General features: G+C 39.1%; 1 protein-coding gene across 3 annotated transcripts in view; it reads left to right on the top strand.

Annotated features, from left to right (window-relative positions):
• LOC103713094 (sodium/hydrogen exchanger 8) overlaps nt 1-14,869 on the top strand; it is a 49,187-nt gene that overhangs the window by 12,680 nt on the left and 21,638 nt on the right. For all 3 annotated transcript variants that reach the window (XR_003386897.2, XM_008799878.4, XM_026807192.2), the window contains 2 exons: nt 4,262-4,306; nt 11,909-11,964. Coding sequence is in view for 2 of the 3 variants with exons in the window: in XM_008799878.4 (XP_008798100.1) it covers nt 4,262-4,306; nt 11,909-11,964 (101 nt within the window). In the remaining variant the exon portion in view is untranslated. The remainder of the gene's footprint in view (nt 1-4,261; nt 4,307-11,908; nt 11,965-14,869) is intronic.

Consider the following 14,869-nt stretch of genomic DNA (forward strand, 5'->3'; position numbering starts at 1 on the left):
TTTTGGTATTATTTATATATTTTTAATTATTTTTTGAATTTAAAAATAATTTTTAAATATTAATATTTTGAAAAATTAATTTCAACTCAGATTCATGTAGAATCCAATAATGGATGCTACATATATTCTTTTAGGCCATCGAGAATGCATCAAAAGCTACTTATTTTTTATTTTTTTTCAAATTTAGGCCTAGGCCACTGTGCGCATGATCGCATCAAAATTTGAATAATGGACACCAAATTTTTATGGAAAGTAGCTTGCATGCCTCTAAATACATTTCTAATTTTACAGTTTTTTCAATTTTTATTTATTTTATTAATTTTATTTTTAATACAAAAATATATTTTTAATTTTTAAAAATTATATATAATACAAAAGTTAAAATTTTTTATGTCAACGTGTAGATTGTCTATAGATCTACAACATATAAAAAAATCAAGCCCAAATCAAAAATTTTGGCATGATCTTTTTTTATTTTGTAATTTTTGAGCTATTTTTTCAAGCCTCCTCTAAAAAAAGAAGAAAATGAGGTAGAAAAGAGAAAGCACATTTTATTTAGCCTTGGATGTTTCTTCTGATAGCCTGAATTAGTATTATTTTTGGAGTATTTAGGAAGAAAAAGCATTGGAGCTGCCTTCAAATGTTGTTAGGAGGCCTTGAAGCATCAGGTGGCAATAATTTAAGGAATAGCGTCCATCCGGTTCGGAATTGGGTTGACTTGGTGCGAACCTTCTAGTTCGCATCGAGTTTGCACCGAACCGACCGGTTCCGGCCGGTTCGTACACTTATTGACCGGTTCTGATCGATAAGAGACCGGTTCTGATCGGTTCTGTAGGAGTTCTGGTCGGTTTTGTAGGAGTTCCGGCTTCTATGAAGTCAGAACTGAAAATAATAACTGAACCGACTTGGTTTCGCACTGAGTTGGCCCGGCACTGCTCGAACCGACCCGGTCACTGCCCGAACTGAGTGGCCCAGTTTGGCAGTTCTTGGCCTCAATGATGCTCTGCTTCAACTGAGGCAAAAGAGTTCCTCACGCACTTCTAAATCTGCCTCTATTGCTGTCTTGAGTTTTCTCGCCATCAGGCTCAATTTGGGTTTGCTTGCTCAAGCTCGTACAACTCCTCAACTTCTACAACATTGAGAACTGCCTTTCCCTTCTTGGAATCCTCTTCTCTCTATGTCTTTCTTTTCAGCTGCAGCTTAGGGTGAATTTTCCAACACTTCTCCTTGGTGTGTCCACGAAGGTTACAATGATCACAATAAATTTTTTGAGTCGTGTTGGTGTGCTTCTTTTCTTGCTCCCTCTCTTGACATGGATTTTCATCGTTTTTTTTTTTTACCTTCTCTAAGCCGGTTTCTCTTCTTAATCCCTAGGGCCTTCATGCTGGCTTTGCTGATGTCTTCAACTTTGAAGAGTTTCGGCTCCTTTCGAATGTTCTTGTGGAGACCTCCGATGTACTTCATAAAAACTGCATAATCGTCGATGGAGATTTCGAGTGAGATTGCTTGTGGAACTCGGTAGTGTAGTCCTGGATAGATTGATCATACTTATGTCGTAGATATTTCCACTTGATTCACCGATGCTCCTCGTGGCCGATTGGGTAGAACTGCTTTTTAATTCAGCTTTTGAATTTGTTCTATGTCAGATTTGAAAAATCGTTGTTCCTCATATACAAATTCCACCAGGTAAGCATGGCTAGAAAACTTAAGACGGGCAAAAGCTACCTTCTGGATACTAGAATATCCATAAATAGTAAAATATGTTTCTAACTGGTCTAGCCAGTTATCTAGTTTTTTCGCATCAACCCCATCATATACAAGGATCCCGATTCGAGCCTCAACTTTAAACAGTTGAAGAGAGAGATTTCTCATGCCCGTAGGTCACTCATCCTCATCCTTCTTGCTGGATGGTGGATCTTCATCTCGAGCTGTGGGAGATGCTTCGCAACAGGAGTTGCTGATGCTTGTGATGAAGATATTGCCAATCTCGAGACAATCTCAGTGAGTTGGGCAATCTTCTCCTCTAGTTGTATGAGAAGCCCCTTTATCTCATCATCACCCATCGAGGATGAACTAGCATCCATACTCGCCTATCCTTCGATGTACTTGAAGCATGGATAGTCCTTCTCCTGATTGTTTGTATTGCTTACGTGTCTACAGAAGCCCCTACAGATATAGAGGACTGGAGCTTTGATACCAACTTGATCCGATTGGGGAGAAGGAAGATTTTCTTTAACCCGCTCAACTTATATATCTTATAAAAAAACTAGAAGAAGATGGAGGAATCTCAAAAGTAGGGCTTTAAGTCCCATTTTCTTTTATTATTTTTTTAAAAAATGAGGTACATAGCCTCTATTTATAATATGAGGTCCGCCCTAACACAATTTGGGTCGGATTTCTCTTTCTAATCCTAGTAGAACTCTTTTTTCTAAAATAGACATCTCTAGTAAAAAAAGCTAAAAATCTCGAGGAGGTAGATCTTGACTTTTACATCAACTCTACCTTCTGTCGCTCTGCTTGATTCTTCTCAAAATAGAAAGCTACGCCCAATCAAAGTCTTATCCGAAAAAGAAACTTTCGATTTGACCAGCCCGTTTCGAGGTCTAAATAATGGATTTTTGGCATGATTCAACCTCCTAGGAGATTGGCCCACAGTTGTAGATCCTGAAAAGATACCCAATTTCAAAAAAAAATCATCTCAATCGGGCATCGCATGACCAAATTATGGCCTTCGGAAGTTTTGGCCTACAACTCGGCTTCCCGATGTGGCGGATCTTGCTCTTGGACTCTGTCCAGCTCTGCTCGTAGTAGCCAAAGTGATCCACATCGAGTCTGGTGATCCTCCTGGATCATTGTACATATATGTGTGCATGCTTGAAAGGTCATGATCTACTTAAGAGTGTCAAATTTTTGGTGTTTGATTAAATCAAGGGTTTCTTTAGAGGTGTAAATGAGCTGATTGCAAGCAAGTGGAAGCCAACTTGATCTTAGCAAGAGTCAGGAAGGCCTAGCTAGAGCTCGGCTGTGTTCAACTTGAGTTGGCTTGAGCTCGACTGGTTAAGGGTGTGGTGGTCAGACCATTCTAAAGGGGTGATAGAAAGGATATACAGCATGCTTAGGGAATGGAAGAGCTTGATGTGGAGGATTTGTGATGCTAGAAGCATAGCCATTAGGTAGTTCAAGGAGAAGATTGGATGTGGCAGAGCTGAATATAAAAATGATGGGCCTGCAATAAGTAAACTTTGAGTGGACATTAAGATTGTCCACTTGAAATTGGCAGAGTTGGGTGGATCATTTGCTATCTAGTTATTGCTGCTCTTGAAACATGAGAGAGAGGAGAGAGGTGTGGACCGTGTGGTAGTTTATTTCTCAGTGCGGTAACAGTGCTAACTGGGTTAGACAAAGTTGATATGGAGTATGTCATGCATGGAAAACCAATCGTTATTGACCTGCTATTGTTAGCTTGGAATGCTTGCTTTTCCAAGTGGATCTTATAATATATTAAGGAATTACAAGTGTAATAATGACAAAACTCACACCTATTTCAAGCACATACTAGCTGTTTAAAACAGGAGAATGTAACCCTGATACATGCTCACAAAATCTTATTCTGCCAAGCATTACTATGTTTTATTAGCAACAGTTTTTGGAATTTTCCTTAACTTGATTTTGTGGCTTTGAAGTGAATCAAAATAGGCAGTTATATAATTCTTAACTGTAATATAGCAATCTGCCACTGCTATTTCAGATTTGGATGTTTCGGTTACACAATGCCACTTACAGATGCTTGGAACGTACCACACAGGATTTTTGTTTTTTTCCCAATTTGTGGTCAATATCTCTGATCTACGCTACAAATTTGAAAACTATATCCCAAATCAACTTTTTTGTGAAAATTCTGCATCTCCTGTGATCCTTTATGAGATTGAGAAATGAGAGAATTGACAGACATGAGACAGAAGGCAACAGAGTAGCATTTAAAGTTCTGCATTTACACGAAGAAATTCTTTTATTTTATTATATACTGGATATGCTGAGATTCTTGTTTAGAAGATGGGCATTCTTGTGGCAGGCCCTGTAGAATTATAATATGCATCAAAGCTAGTAATTTCTTAGTCACTTGTAGTAGTTTGCTCAAGGAACTATATGTATATTTTTTCGTGTTTATATGCATCTTATCTAATGTATGCATAACTTTATTTGTGTCTTTGGAGTTTTTGAATAGGGATTTATTATTTACATTTCTGCATATCTTTTTCAGGGAAATGGTAGCCTACATTGCAAATACTCTAATTTTTATCTTGAGGTATTACTAGATGCTTTGACATTTCATATTGCAGTAATTGTTTTAATGCTTATTACTTTTATCAACTACATAATCTTCCTCCATGTAAACAAAGAGGCTCTTTGTGTGTAAAATTGATAATTCTATCTTTGGTTTATTAGTGAAATTACATGCAAAATAATTATGACCAAGATTCGCCGAACCGGTACTAGGGATTGTACCACTTGGCTATTGATTCAGTCTTGGTAACATTATGTATCATACCAACCCAGGCCATACTGGAAATAGGGGGAGGGAGAGCAAGGGAGGGGGGAGGGGGGAAGGGGGGGGGGGGGGGGGGGGCAGGTGGAGAGGGAGGGACAGGCATGCCTCTGACCTTCAACCTACAATCTCCAGCCTCAATACCCATCATCGTCGTCTACAGTGGCCGTGGTCTTCATTGTTATCTTTGTCATCTTCATCATTGTTGTCATGGTGAGAGAGAAGAGAAAGAGATCATTGTTGTTATCGTCAGCGGCAGTAATGGTACCCTAACTCTAGCAGGGAAACCATGAGGAGCAAGGAGGATCTGGGTAAAGGCGAGGATAATAAAGGCCTGAACTCAACTTGGTTCTGAATAGCCTGTAAATACTTGAAACTAGGTGGAACCTAAAGGTTTGGTCCTGGCAAGTGGACCTGGGACCGAATCAAGTGGCCGAACCATTCAGGTTCCTAGTCGGTTTGGTTTGGTGTGCTGTGTATTGCCTAGTTTAGAATGGTTTAACAGACCTTGGTTATGACTAATATCTAGGCAAACCGGATAATGACTAATGTCAAGGCAAACTGGATAATGACTATCTGGGATTTCAAATGTTCATCTTTGCTATTTGTAAGTTCGAGAATTTTCATGCTCTGTGCAATTTTCCTTTAATGTAGAAAAAGAAATTCATCTAAAATGTGTCATGAGAAGATTCAAGGAAACTTATCTAAAATGTTCAAAGGGATGGTATGGTTAATGGAAGATAAGAAGGCAACAAGAGATCGTATTGAAAAAATAAAATTAATATAACAACTACTTGCAAGTAAATATAATGTATAACTTGTCCAAAAAATTTGAAGAGATGATAAGGTTAGTGGAAGACTAAAACTAAGCAGAGACCAGATTTTTTTTTTTGTTAAATCAAATTTATGTAACAGCTCCTCACAAGCACATTTCCTTACATGGAATGAATGCCTCCTTTAAGCATTGACACATGTTGTCTTAAAGTATGTACTTCTAGTATATTTATTCTTCTCATTATAGATTTTCCACCTTATTGGATTTATAAAAGATCTCCATGAGAACTTGTTTTATCATTGCCAAAAAATTTCCATGCTAGAATGCTAGACACCTAGTCACTGGGCTTGGAAATTTTGCCACACTAATAAGACAATAATTGACATGCCAAGTAAATTTTGTGGTGGTGCTAAAAGGATCGATTGTCTCATTTTCCAGATGATCTAAGATGTTTTTTCACAAACGTTGATGCCCATTATCATCATAATTAAGGTTGAATTATTATGTTCCTAGTCCAAATAACCAATCATACATCATCTGAAAGAAAGCTGGAGAAAACTCCATGTTGAGGAGATATTTACTCTTCCATCTTCATTTTTTTTGTTGTCCTATTGTCTATTCTAAGTTGCTTTTTATCTTCCTTCTCTCTCACATAATTCTCAATTAGTGCAAGTGAGCAAGTCGTATTCCTCTTCATACTTGTAGCTCACCTTATTCTTCTTAGCTCTACCACCTTTATGTGAACCAAAATAGGGAGAGATAACAACAGTAGGTGACAATAACATGACTAAACTAATACAGCAGAGCAGCACAAATATTTAGCTAACACAAGTAGACATTAGCCAGATTTAGACAATGATGTAGACTATGATCAGCAATGTGGAGTAATGGCGAACAATGTTAGTGGCTTTAGGTACCACGCCATCTTTTTCAAGCATTGATCATACTCTTTGGTGATAAAAACCGACACAGGTCAAAGATAGGGACAATATTGACCAAAGAGGGATGATATTAAGGGGACTACAATGTTTAACTTTACATTGATGGCTTGAAATTAGTATTGGTGCTGCCTTAGTGTAAGCATCATATCATAGTTATATATGTAGCCTCCTGGCACCCAAACCCTACTCCAAAACAAAGAATTCTGGGTAAATCAAGCTGAAGATTATGCACTTATTCAATTTTGGGCAGCATTCTTTAGTTCCATTTAAGACTTGTGTTTACACCATGTTTACGCCCCATCTCAATGATTTTGCTGGCGGTTATAAGTGAGCGCCAAGTAGATAAAGTTAGATGGAGCAAGAACCGATGAAAGTCACATGACTTTTGCTAAATTGGATAGAGTTCGTTTGTAAATCACATGGTGTGGAGACGCAGGCTGAAACGGTAGCATTTGACATGATGTGGATAGGCAGGCCAAAAAATGGAACTTGGCCATGATTAACCATGATGCATTGGTACGAGTTACAGGTTGAGGGATGTTGAATAGTGATGTAGTTCATTGTACACTTGAGATCATGGGAGCGAATCATCAAAATCTTTGAAGATCGTGATGACGTAGGCAGTTACAAGTGTGAAGATCCGTGTGGGCGTGTGTTTAATGCCACATTGGTTATTCGTTGGGTAGATCTTGGATACTTATATAGGATTAAAGAACCTAAATAATACCTTCTGGCTAGTCTTTTTGGGTGAGATCTTGGGTTGTGACAAATGGTATCAGAGCAGACCCAACCCATAACCTATGTGGACTAGGGGATACTGCAACATGGATCTATTAGGGCACTAGGGGATACTGCAACATGGATCTATTAGGGCCGATCACGGGCTGATCGTAATGCTTGTGATTAGATTTGAATGGATTTAAACCCTTAGCCTAATGAGGACGTCAAGGCTTAAACGGAGAAAGTATTTGAAGATCCGTGCGGGTGTGTGTTTAGTCCCACATCGGTTATTCGCTGGGTAGATCTTGGGTACTTATATAGGATCAAGAAATCTAAATAATACTTTCCGGCTAGTCTTTTTGGGTGAGGTCTTGGGTTGTGACAACAAGGATCAGCGATTATGTTTAGTTATTTGTTTTTGAGTATAATTAATGTAATTGTACTCTATAAGTGACCCTTCAACAATTCAAATCAATGCATCGTTATATTATCTTAGTTTATCCGTAGCTTTCTTAAAAGTAGTGTTAACTTAGATCTCTACTATCGTAGCCCAGACTACATCTCTATCCTATCCAAATCCATCTTCTTTGAACAGTGGTGTGATAGTGGCGAAAGTCCTTAAAAGTCAAAGCATCTAGACCCAAGGTCCGCTGTACCGGTACCGGTCGGCGTACCGGTGGCGGCCCGGACCGGTATGAAACCGGTCCCGTACCGGTCCGTACCGGTGGCGTACCGGGCCGTACCGGTGGCGTACCGGGCCGTACCGGTCCCGAACCGGTCCGAACCGATGGCGTACCGGTCCGTACCGGTGGCGTACCGGTCCTTCAACAATAAATTACCGGTACCGGATTTTACGCTGATCCGATACCGGTCCCAGGCCGGACCGGTACGTACCGGCCCGTACCGGCCGGTACGGACCGGTACGGCAGACCAAGGTCCGCCGTACCGGTACCGGTCGGCGTACCGGTGGCTGGCCGGACCGGTACGGTACCGGTCCGGTCCGGTCCGGTACGTACCGGCCGGTACCGGTCCTGTACCGGCCGGTACGCGGTGGTTTCAAAAACCACAGCGCGCGGCGCTGTGGTTCTAAAAAAAAAAAAAAAATCGTACCGGTGCGAACCGGCCGGTTCGCACCGGTACGAGGTGCGTACCGGCCGGTACGGGCGTCGAACCGGCCGGTACGGGCGTCGAACCGGCCGGTACGGGCCCGAACCGGCCGGTACGGGCCCGAACCGGCCGGTACGCACCCGTACCGGCCGGTTCGGATAAAAAACCGGGAAATACCGGTTTTTTATCCGTTCCGGTACCGGTCCACGGCCGGACCGGTACGTACCGGCCCGTACCGGCCGGTACGGACCGGTACGGCATTCCATGCGGCAGACCATGTCTAGACCCATGCTACTCCCATATCCTCCTTGCGATCACCATCTTACTAGTGCATACTGTGGCAGAATTAGCCAATCATTTCTTTACGGCGTACAAATTGACACATTAATCTTTGTATGGAAATGTCGGGGGCTTTGAGGAACCTGACTTTGAGATCTCATCCTATCAAAAGAAAGAGGCCGGACCTTATCTTGTGGAGTCCTTGGAATCTTTAGATCAAGACAATGAGGAAGAGATCCTGTAGGTGAATGCAGGAGTAAATCAGACCGAATAGGCAATCAAAGATTCTTCGGACAACATTAAATCAATATTCGAGCCTGAGATGGGCTTCGACCATCTTGGTTTGTAGATGGTTGCTAAGGAAATGTCGGTGGAATCATGTTGACACATGGCATTGCCATTGGAACTAGTCCTCTTGGACTAATGGATGGGGGACAACAATTCAAACTACCTATAGTGCAGCTTATCCTTACCTCGAGGGTTGGGGGGTAACCATCCTAGTGGATACTATCACCTCCTCATCGTCAGTAGCTATCTATGCCAAATCTATATGCTAGAGAGCAATCTGTTAAACAGATAGAGGTCTATATTCGTCTAAGAGCTAGGAACATTAGTCATATTATTGGGCATGTTCCCGTATAAATCAGCTGTATCCGCCATACTGACAAGTTGGAGGGCAAGCATGGCATTGAATCTTACCTCCACCAATTTCTCCATGGTTTCTACATGCTGCTCAAGTTTGAATCTCACCTCCATCAAATCTTCCATGGTCTGTATCTGTTGCTTAAATTCATTTTTCCTAAAAGGTGAACCTATCAACCTCTTTGGTGACACAAGTGATTGGTGGGCTTGCAAGATCTCAATTATCTTTTCCTTCAAAGGGGCCAATTTGGTTGACTGTCAAGTCCAAAGTCAGGCTGATGGATGTGCCAGATACATTACATCATCTTCCTGGCCGTCGATTGATAGCATGTGGAGGGTATCGTTTACGCCATGTTTACATCCCATCTCAATGATCTAGATGGTGGCCGTGAACGAGGCCGCATGGATCAAGTTAGACGGAGCCAGAACAGATGAAAGTCATGTGACTCTTGCTGAAATGGATAGAGTTCGGTCATAAATCACACGATCTGGATCCGCAGGTCGAAGAGGTAGAATTCAGCCATGACGTGGATAAACAAGATGAAAGATTGGAACCTGGTCTGATTAACTATGATGCATCGGTACAAGCTACAGGCAAAGGGATGTTGCATAGTGATGTGGTTCACGATTACACTTGAGATCATGGGAGCAAATCATTGAAACCACTGAAGATCGTGACGACATTGGCAGTTCCAGGGATTAGCAGTTATTTTAGTTCTTTTGCTCCTTAGGATAAATTAGTGTAATTGTGCTTTGTAAGTGATCCTTCGACAATCCAAATGAATGCATCTTTATCTTATCTTAGTTTACTAGTAGCTTTTTTAGGAGTAGTGTTAACGTAGATTTCTATCACTGTAGCCCAAGCTACACCCTTATCCCTATCTAGATCCATCTCCTTGGAACAACAGTGTGACGGCAGCGAAAGCCCTTAAAAAGGATAAGGCAATTGAACCCATGCTACTCTCATGTCCTTTCTTTGATCACCATCTTTCTTGTTGTTCTAATGCTAGTAGCACATCCACACACATATCTAGCCCTCACCATTTGAATTGTCACCCTTTCCGTGTGCTAATAAGTTTTTAGGCACACTCGGACGGGACAAAAAGGGCCAAAACAACTTGATTTGGACAAAAATTATTGAAGTTCGTTTGGAATTTGAGAGCAGTCATTCTATTGCTGATATATATGAAGATGGCCACGCTAAGACCTTTTCATAATGTATGCGAGGATGCAGCACACTGAAAAGAAAATGGACAAAATATAATGATGAAGATTTGAAGTGATGAACTATCAGCAAGGTTGCAAGAGGTTTGTGTTTACAAGGATGGGCAACTTTCAGCAGATTACTCAAACTGTAGAATGATTGGATTTAGTTGAATGTGAAACCTCTCTCTCTCTCTCTCTCTCTGAGATAAGATACATTCATTTATGAACCAGTCGTTTCATGTAATTTTCTAGTTTTCCTATAGTACTAATTTCATTTTTGTTGTTTATAAAATCTTAGAAGGTCTATAGGCTTCCATTTTGTCTTTACTTCACATAGACTAATTTCATTCACCAGCAACTATCAAATGTGGAGTTTTTAGTATTCTTCAGCCCATGTTACTTTGATGGTTATATCAGTATATAGAATACAAGTGTGAATTGCTATATTTGTACTGGGCTGCAAAAGATTTTGGTACAATTGTTGAGCAGAGTATTTGATGACCTGATGAGCTGGAAGGAAAATGGGTTGCTTGAACTTGGGATGGCAAAACATGGATGCATCATTCTTCTCTTTTTGAATAAAATCCATGCTATAGATTTTTCATAGGTGAAGGCTTAAACTTTAAAGACTCTATGCTTCACTTGCATGTTCAAGAGCTTTATTGAAGTTAATTAAGTCACTCAGTTTGTACCACAAACATCTTTGGTGTTGCAATGTTTAAGACATATTTTTCCCCTATTAGTTGAATGCACATCTTGATCTTCTCTTGTATCAAGTACATAGGATCCAAGCATTGAATGCGAAGTAATAGTGCGATGGAATTAGTTACTAGCGGCAATAATCAATTATCCAATCTGCATGACTATGCCCCTCGCTTAGTGCGTGAGTAATTTTGCGTACATGCCTAATATAATTAATTAGTATATTGAATTCTCTAATTTGAATCGGGGTCATCCATATTTTGCACAAGTATTAACATTTTAAAAGCTTGTTCGATGAGTTCTCGTGAACTTTGTGACTTGCTTGATAGATTGAATATAGCAGAATGATTAAGTAGCTGGATTAATTGTTAGACAAGGTGGTATTAACTCCTAAACTTCATCCATGCACGTAAAACTAGGTAGCCAGCAACACGGTCCCCAAATCGTTTATCATTGTGTGATAATGCCATAATAATGGTGTATAGGAATGAAGCTGAAGAACATGTGTATCAGTGATGATGCATTATATGATACTTGACCATGACATTGGAGCTGGAAAAGATGTCTAGGTTTCTAATCTTCTGGTGAATGAAGAATTCTCTAGGAGTAGATCAAAGGGTTTTTATATATGGAAATTCTAATGCGTATGTCTTAAACCATATATTCATCCACTTTTTTCAGTTAGCCATTTTGTGCTGGCTGATTGGATTAATTCTGATTCATTCATATTCCTTGATATTTTATTTATATTTGGCGAGGCTCTGGTGGATCCTGCCAAAAAGACAGTCATATTGGTAAAGATGCCTAGGTCGTGTTTTGCCCATGTGCATGCATGGGTTAATGCATTGGCGTTGTTGCATATCTGCCTTTTGATAATACTAGATATATTTTTGTAATGCTAAGAGTCAAAGTTTATGATAATATATGGCTCTTCACTTTCTATTAATTGCCTAATGATATATTCTTAATCTTTTATTCTTGGTTTGTCAGTGGGGTTGTTATTGCTGAAGGTGTACTGCACAATGATAACCACTTCGAAAGACATGGTATCTTTTGCAACATATACTTCCTCTTTTCATTATCGGCATATCATATCTTTAGCTTATTAGTATTAAATCACATTGCTTATAAGGAAAATTTCAAAGGATGATAAGTTACTAAAAATTTACTTCGGATTGCATGTGCAACATTTAACATAATGGCAAAGATACTTATTCAATCAAAGATGAGTTAAGCTCAAGTGTTTTTCCTTCTTAATTTCTAAATCATTTTTTGTCGGTTTCTATATTATTATTAAGTTTTGACCAGTTTGTTTACTTCATACAATTCTGTTGTGTAATTATGTAATTAAATCATTCATGCGAGATTTCCAGAGAATCATTATTTTGTATGATTCCGTCATTCATTTTCTTGTCACACTAATCTAGTAGTAGAAGGAAGAGGGAACAAACAAAAAGGAAAAGAGGGGACTTTACCTGGACGTCCATATTTCTACAAATATAGAACTTCATGACATGTAAATCATAGACCAACAAGCCTTATGAACTTAAAAGAAGCATTGAGTGCAAGAGCATATTTCATTTATTTGGACATTGGCTTTCATATATACAATTGTACAAGCCTACAAGGATTGTCATCACTAACTTGCTAAGGATATCACTTTGACAATAGTAAGTTAAACCATGAATCATTTATGGAAGTCACATGCAAAATAACATATGATACTTATGTCTAATGTAATTCTGCCCTTCCCTGCTGCCCCTCCTTTTGTATTTCTCATTCTTAAACTCATATTCCATCAGCATTGCAAGTATGCTAAAAAGGCGAAAGATCAACGGTTAAGCAACTTTGTGTGGAAGCTTCAGTTTGGAACTCTGAAGAAAAATATGGGGATGCGAAGAACTAAATATTGTAGTGATAACAAACAAAGTGGTAAATGTTCTTGATTTATTCAGTTAGCATGTGAGAGATCGGACTAGCAATTTGTTCAACAATCTGGTTATTAGAGTAAAGGTGTCTATGTGAGACAATGATTATACCCATCGTAAATGGAAGTTATGAAAACCAAACAAGTTCACAAGTAGCATCTAACCGAGCACAACTTGGCTTTAGCTGAGCAGTTAGAGATGTAATATCCTATTACTTGGTTTGCCAAGAGCTAAGATGGTCCCAAAAAATACGTTATAGCCAGTATGTGAATGAGGATCCACAATGCCACTATCCTATTCGGCATAAGGATTGGGATATTACCATAAAAAATGAAAAATTTGGAAAAGAGAGTTTGAGATAATCTAAATTGTAGTCTTGTTATGTACCTATCTTCAACATTGACATGCCTCTTTATGCTATCTGTGATATATTTAATAAATATATAGGTCTATATTCATATGTTTAGACTTGTACATATGCACCCTTGTGGCATGGTTTCTTGATCATACCTATACTTCTGGCATGTTTATGTAATTTTATTTGTATTACATGCAAGGTTTCAAATACTAGTAGGATGGCGTGGGTATCTCGGTGTCCCCCGTGTCAAGATGGGGTGAGTAAGAAAATAGGCTAGGGTCCCAAGAGTAGTAGGTGGGGCATCTTGTTCTATGGAAAAATTAGAACGGTCCTGTCCCATGGTATTTAGAACCTTGATTCCATACCATTCTTAGATTTTCCTTGGGTTAGTTCGACAAGTGCTTGTAGTTCATTCGTATTAGAGCCCAAACCTCTTTTTGGAACTTGTATGTCAATATTGTAATGCATTTCCAATATTTGGAGCATTTCATCAGCATACCTTGTCAACTTGTCTAAATTGTTTCTATATGTGGTGTCCTGTTCATCGGCAGTGGCCCTGCCTAGCTTGTGGCATTAAAATTACCTTAGGCTTTCTTGAAATCATATGCACATTTTCTATCTCCATTGTTGTTTTTGTTTGAGGTGCTTTAGGTATTTCTCTCCATTTTCCTCCAATTTAGGCCATTCTTGGTTGGATAGTCGTTGTACACCAAAGGGATTCTATGTGCCCTTCCTTTTGACTAGTTACTATTAGACCCTCTTTTGCTCTTATTGTGTCCCTAGTACAATCATTTTTGCTCTTCTGAACAGTTTTCGCTAAGGTTTTTAGCATTTCCCCCCTAGCTTATGGTTTCGTTTGGAGTATGGATGGCTTTTTCGAGACAAGGAAAAATTAAACTGGGTAGCTTAGATTTTACTAGGTTTTTTGGGGATAATCCTTTTTTATTGTTTGTAATAAAATTCTATTATCTCAAGTAATGATTGCACTTTTTTGTTCATCCATTTGGATGCTGATTGAGGATAGCAAATGCTGTTAAGTTATTGGGGATAAATGGAGAAAAAGGTGAATTCTTATGGACTTAGACAAGTTTGCCCTTCCAATTTCTATTACTCTATAGTATAATATCATATAATGTTACAATAAGATGAAAGTATTATGTGATATGTTACATTATATCATTGTAAAATACTGTAATATGTTATACTATATCATATATTATATATGAGATCGTCTAATGATAGTATATATTATTAGTATTATATAAAGGTTGGCTAAATTGGTCATTTCTCCTCACAGTGGTTGGGATATGGGAGGGGGTTGAAACCGAGTTAAGCCTGGGCTTAAACTTATACACTGGTACCTTAGGTGCAGCTTAAAGTTGGTTTATATATGGGATCCTTGGTGTTGACTACATTGTCAGGTATAACTTAGTTTGGTCTCCAAAGTGTTTAGCAAGAGATATTGAATAAAGTGGGAATAATCATTCTTTTTCTGGGTTCTAAATTAAGCCTAAGGTTACATCTGGATTGGGGATATCAGGGAGTTTATCCCTAGAATATGCGGCAAAGGCAGCAAGTTGTCGGGCGGATAAGTTTAGCCCATTTATCCGATCAGGTTCTTTTGATCACACTTATTCCAAGTATAATTTATACTTGGGGTCCCCT

The sequence above is a fragment of the Phoenix dactylifera genome, chromosome 6 (genome assembly GCF_009389715.1).
Source record: "Phoenix dactylifera cultivar Barhee BC4 chromosome 6, palm_55x_up_171113_PBpolish2nd_filt_p, whole genome shotgun sequence".
Lineage (NCBI taxonomy): Eukaryota > Viridiplantae > Streptophyta > Magnoliopsida > Arecales > Arecaceae > Phoenix > Phoenix dactylifera.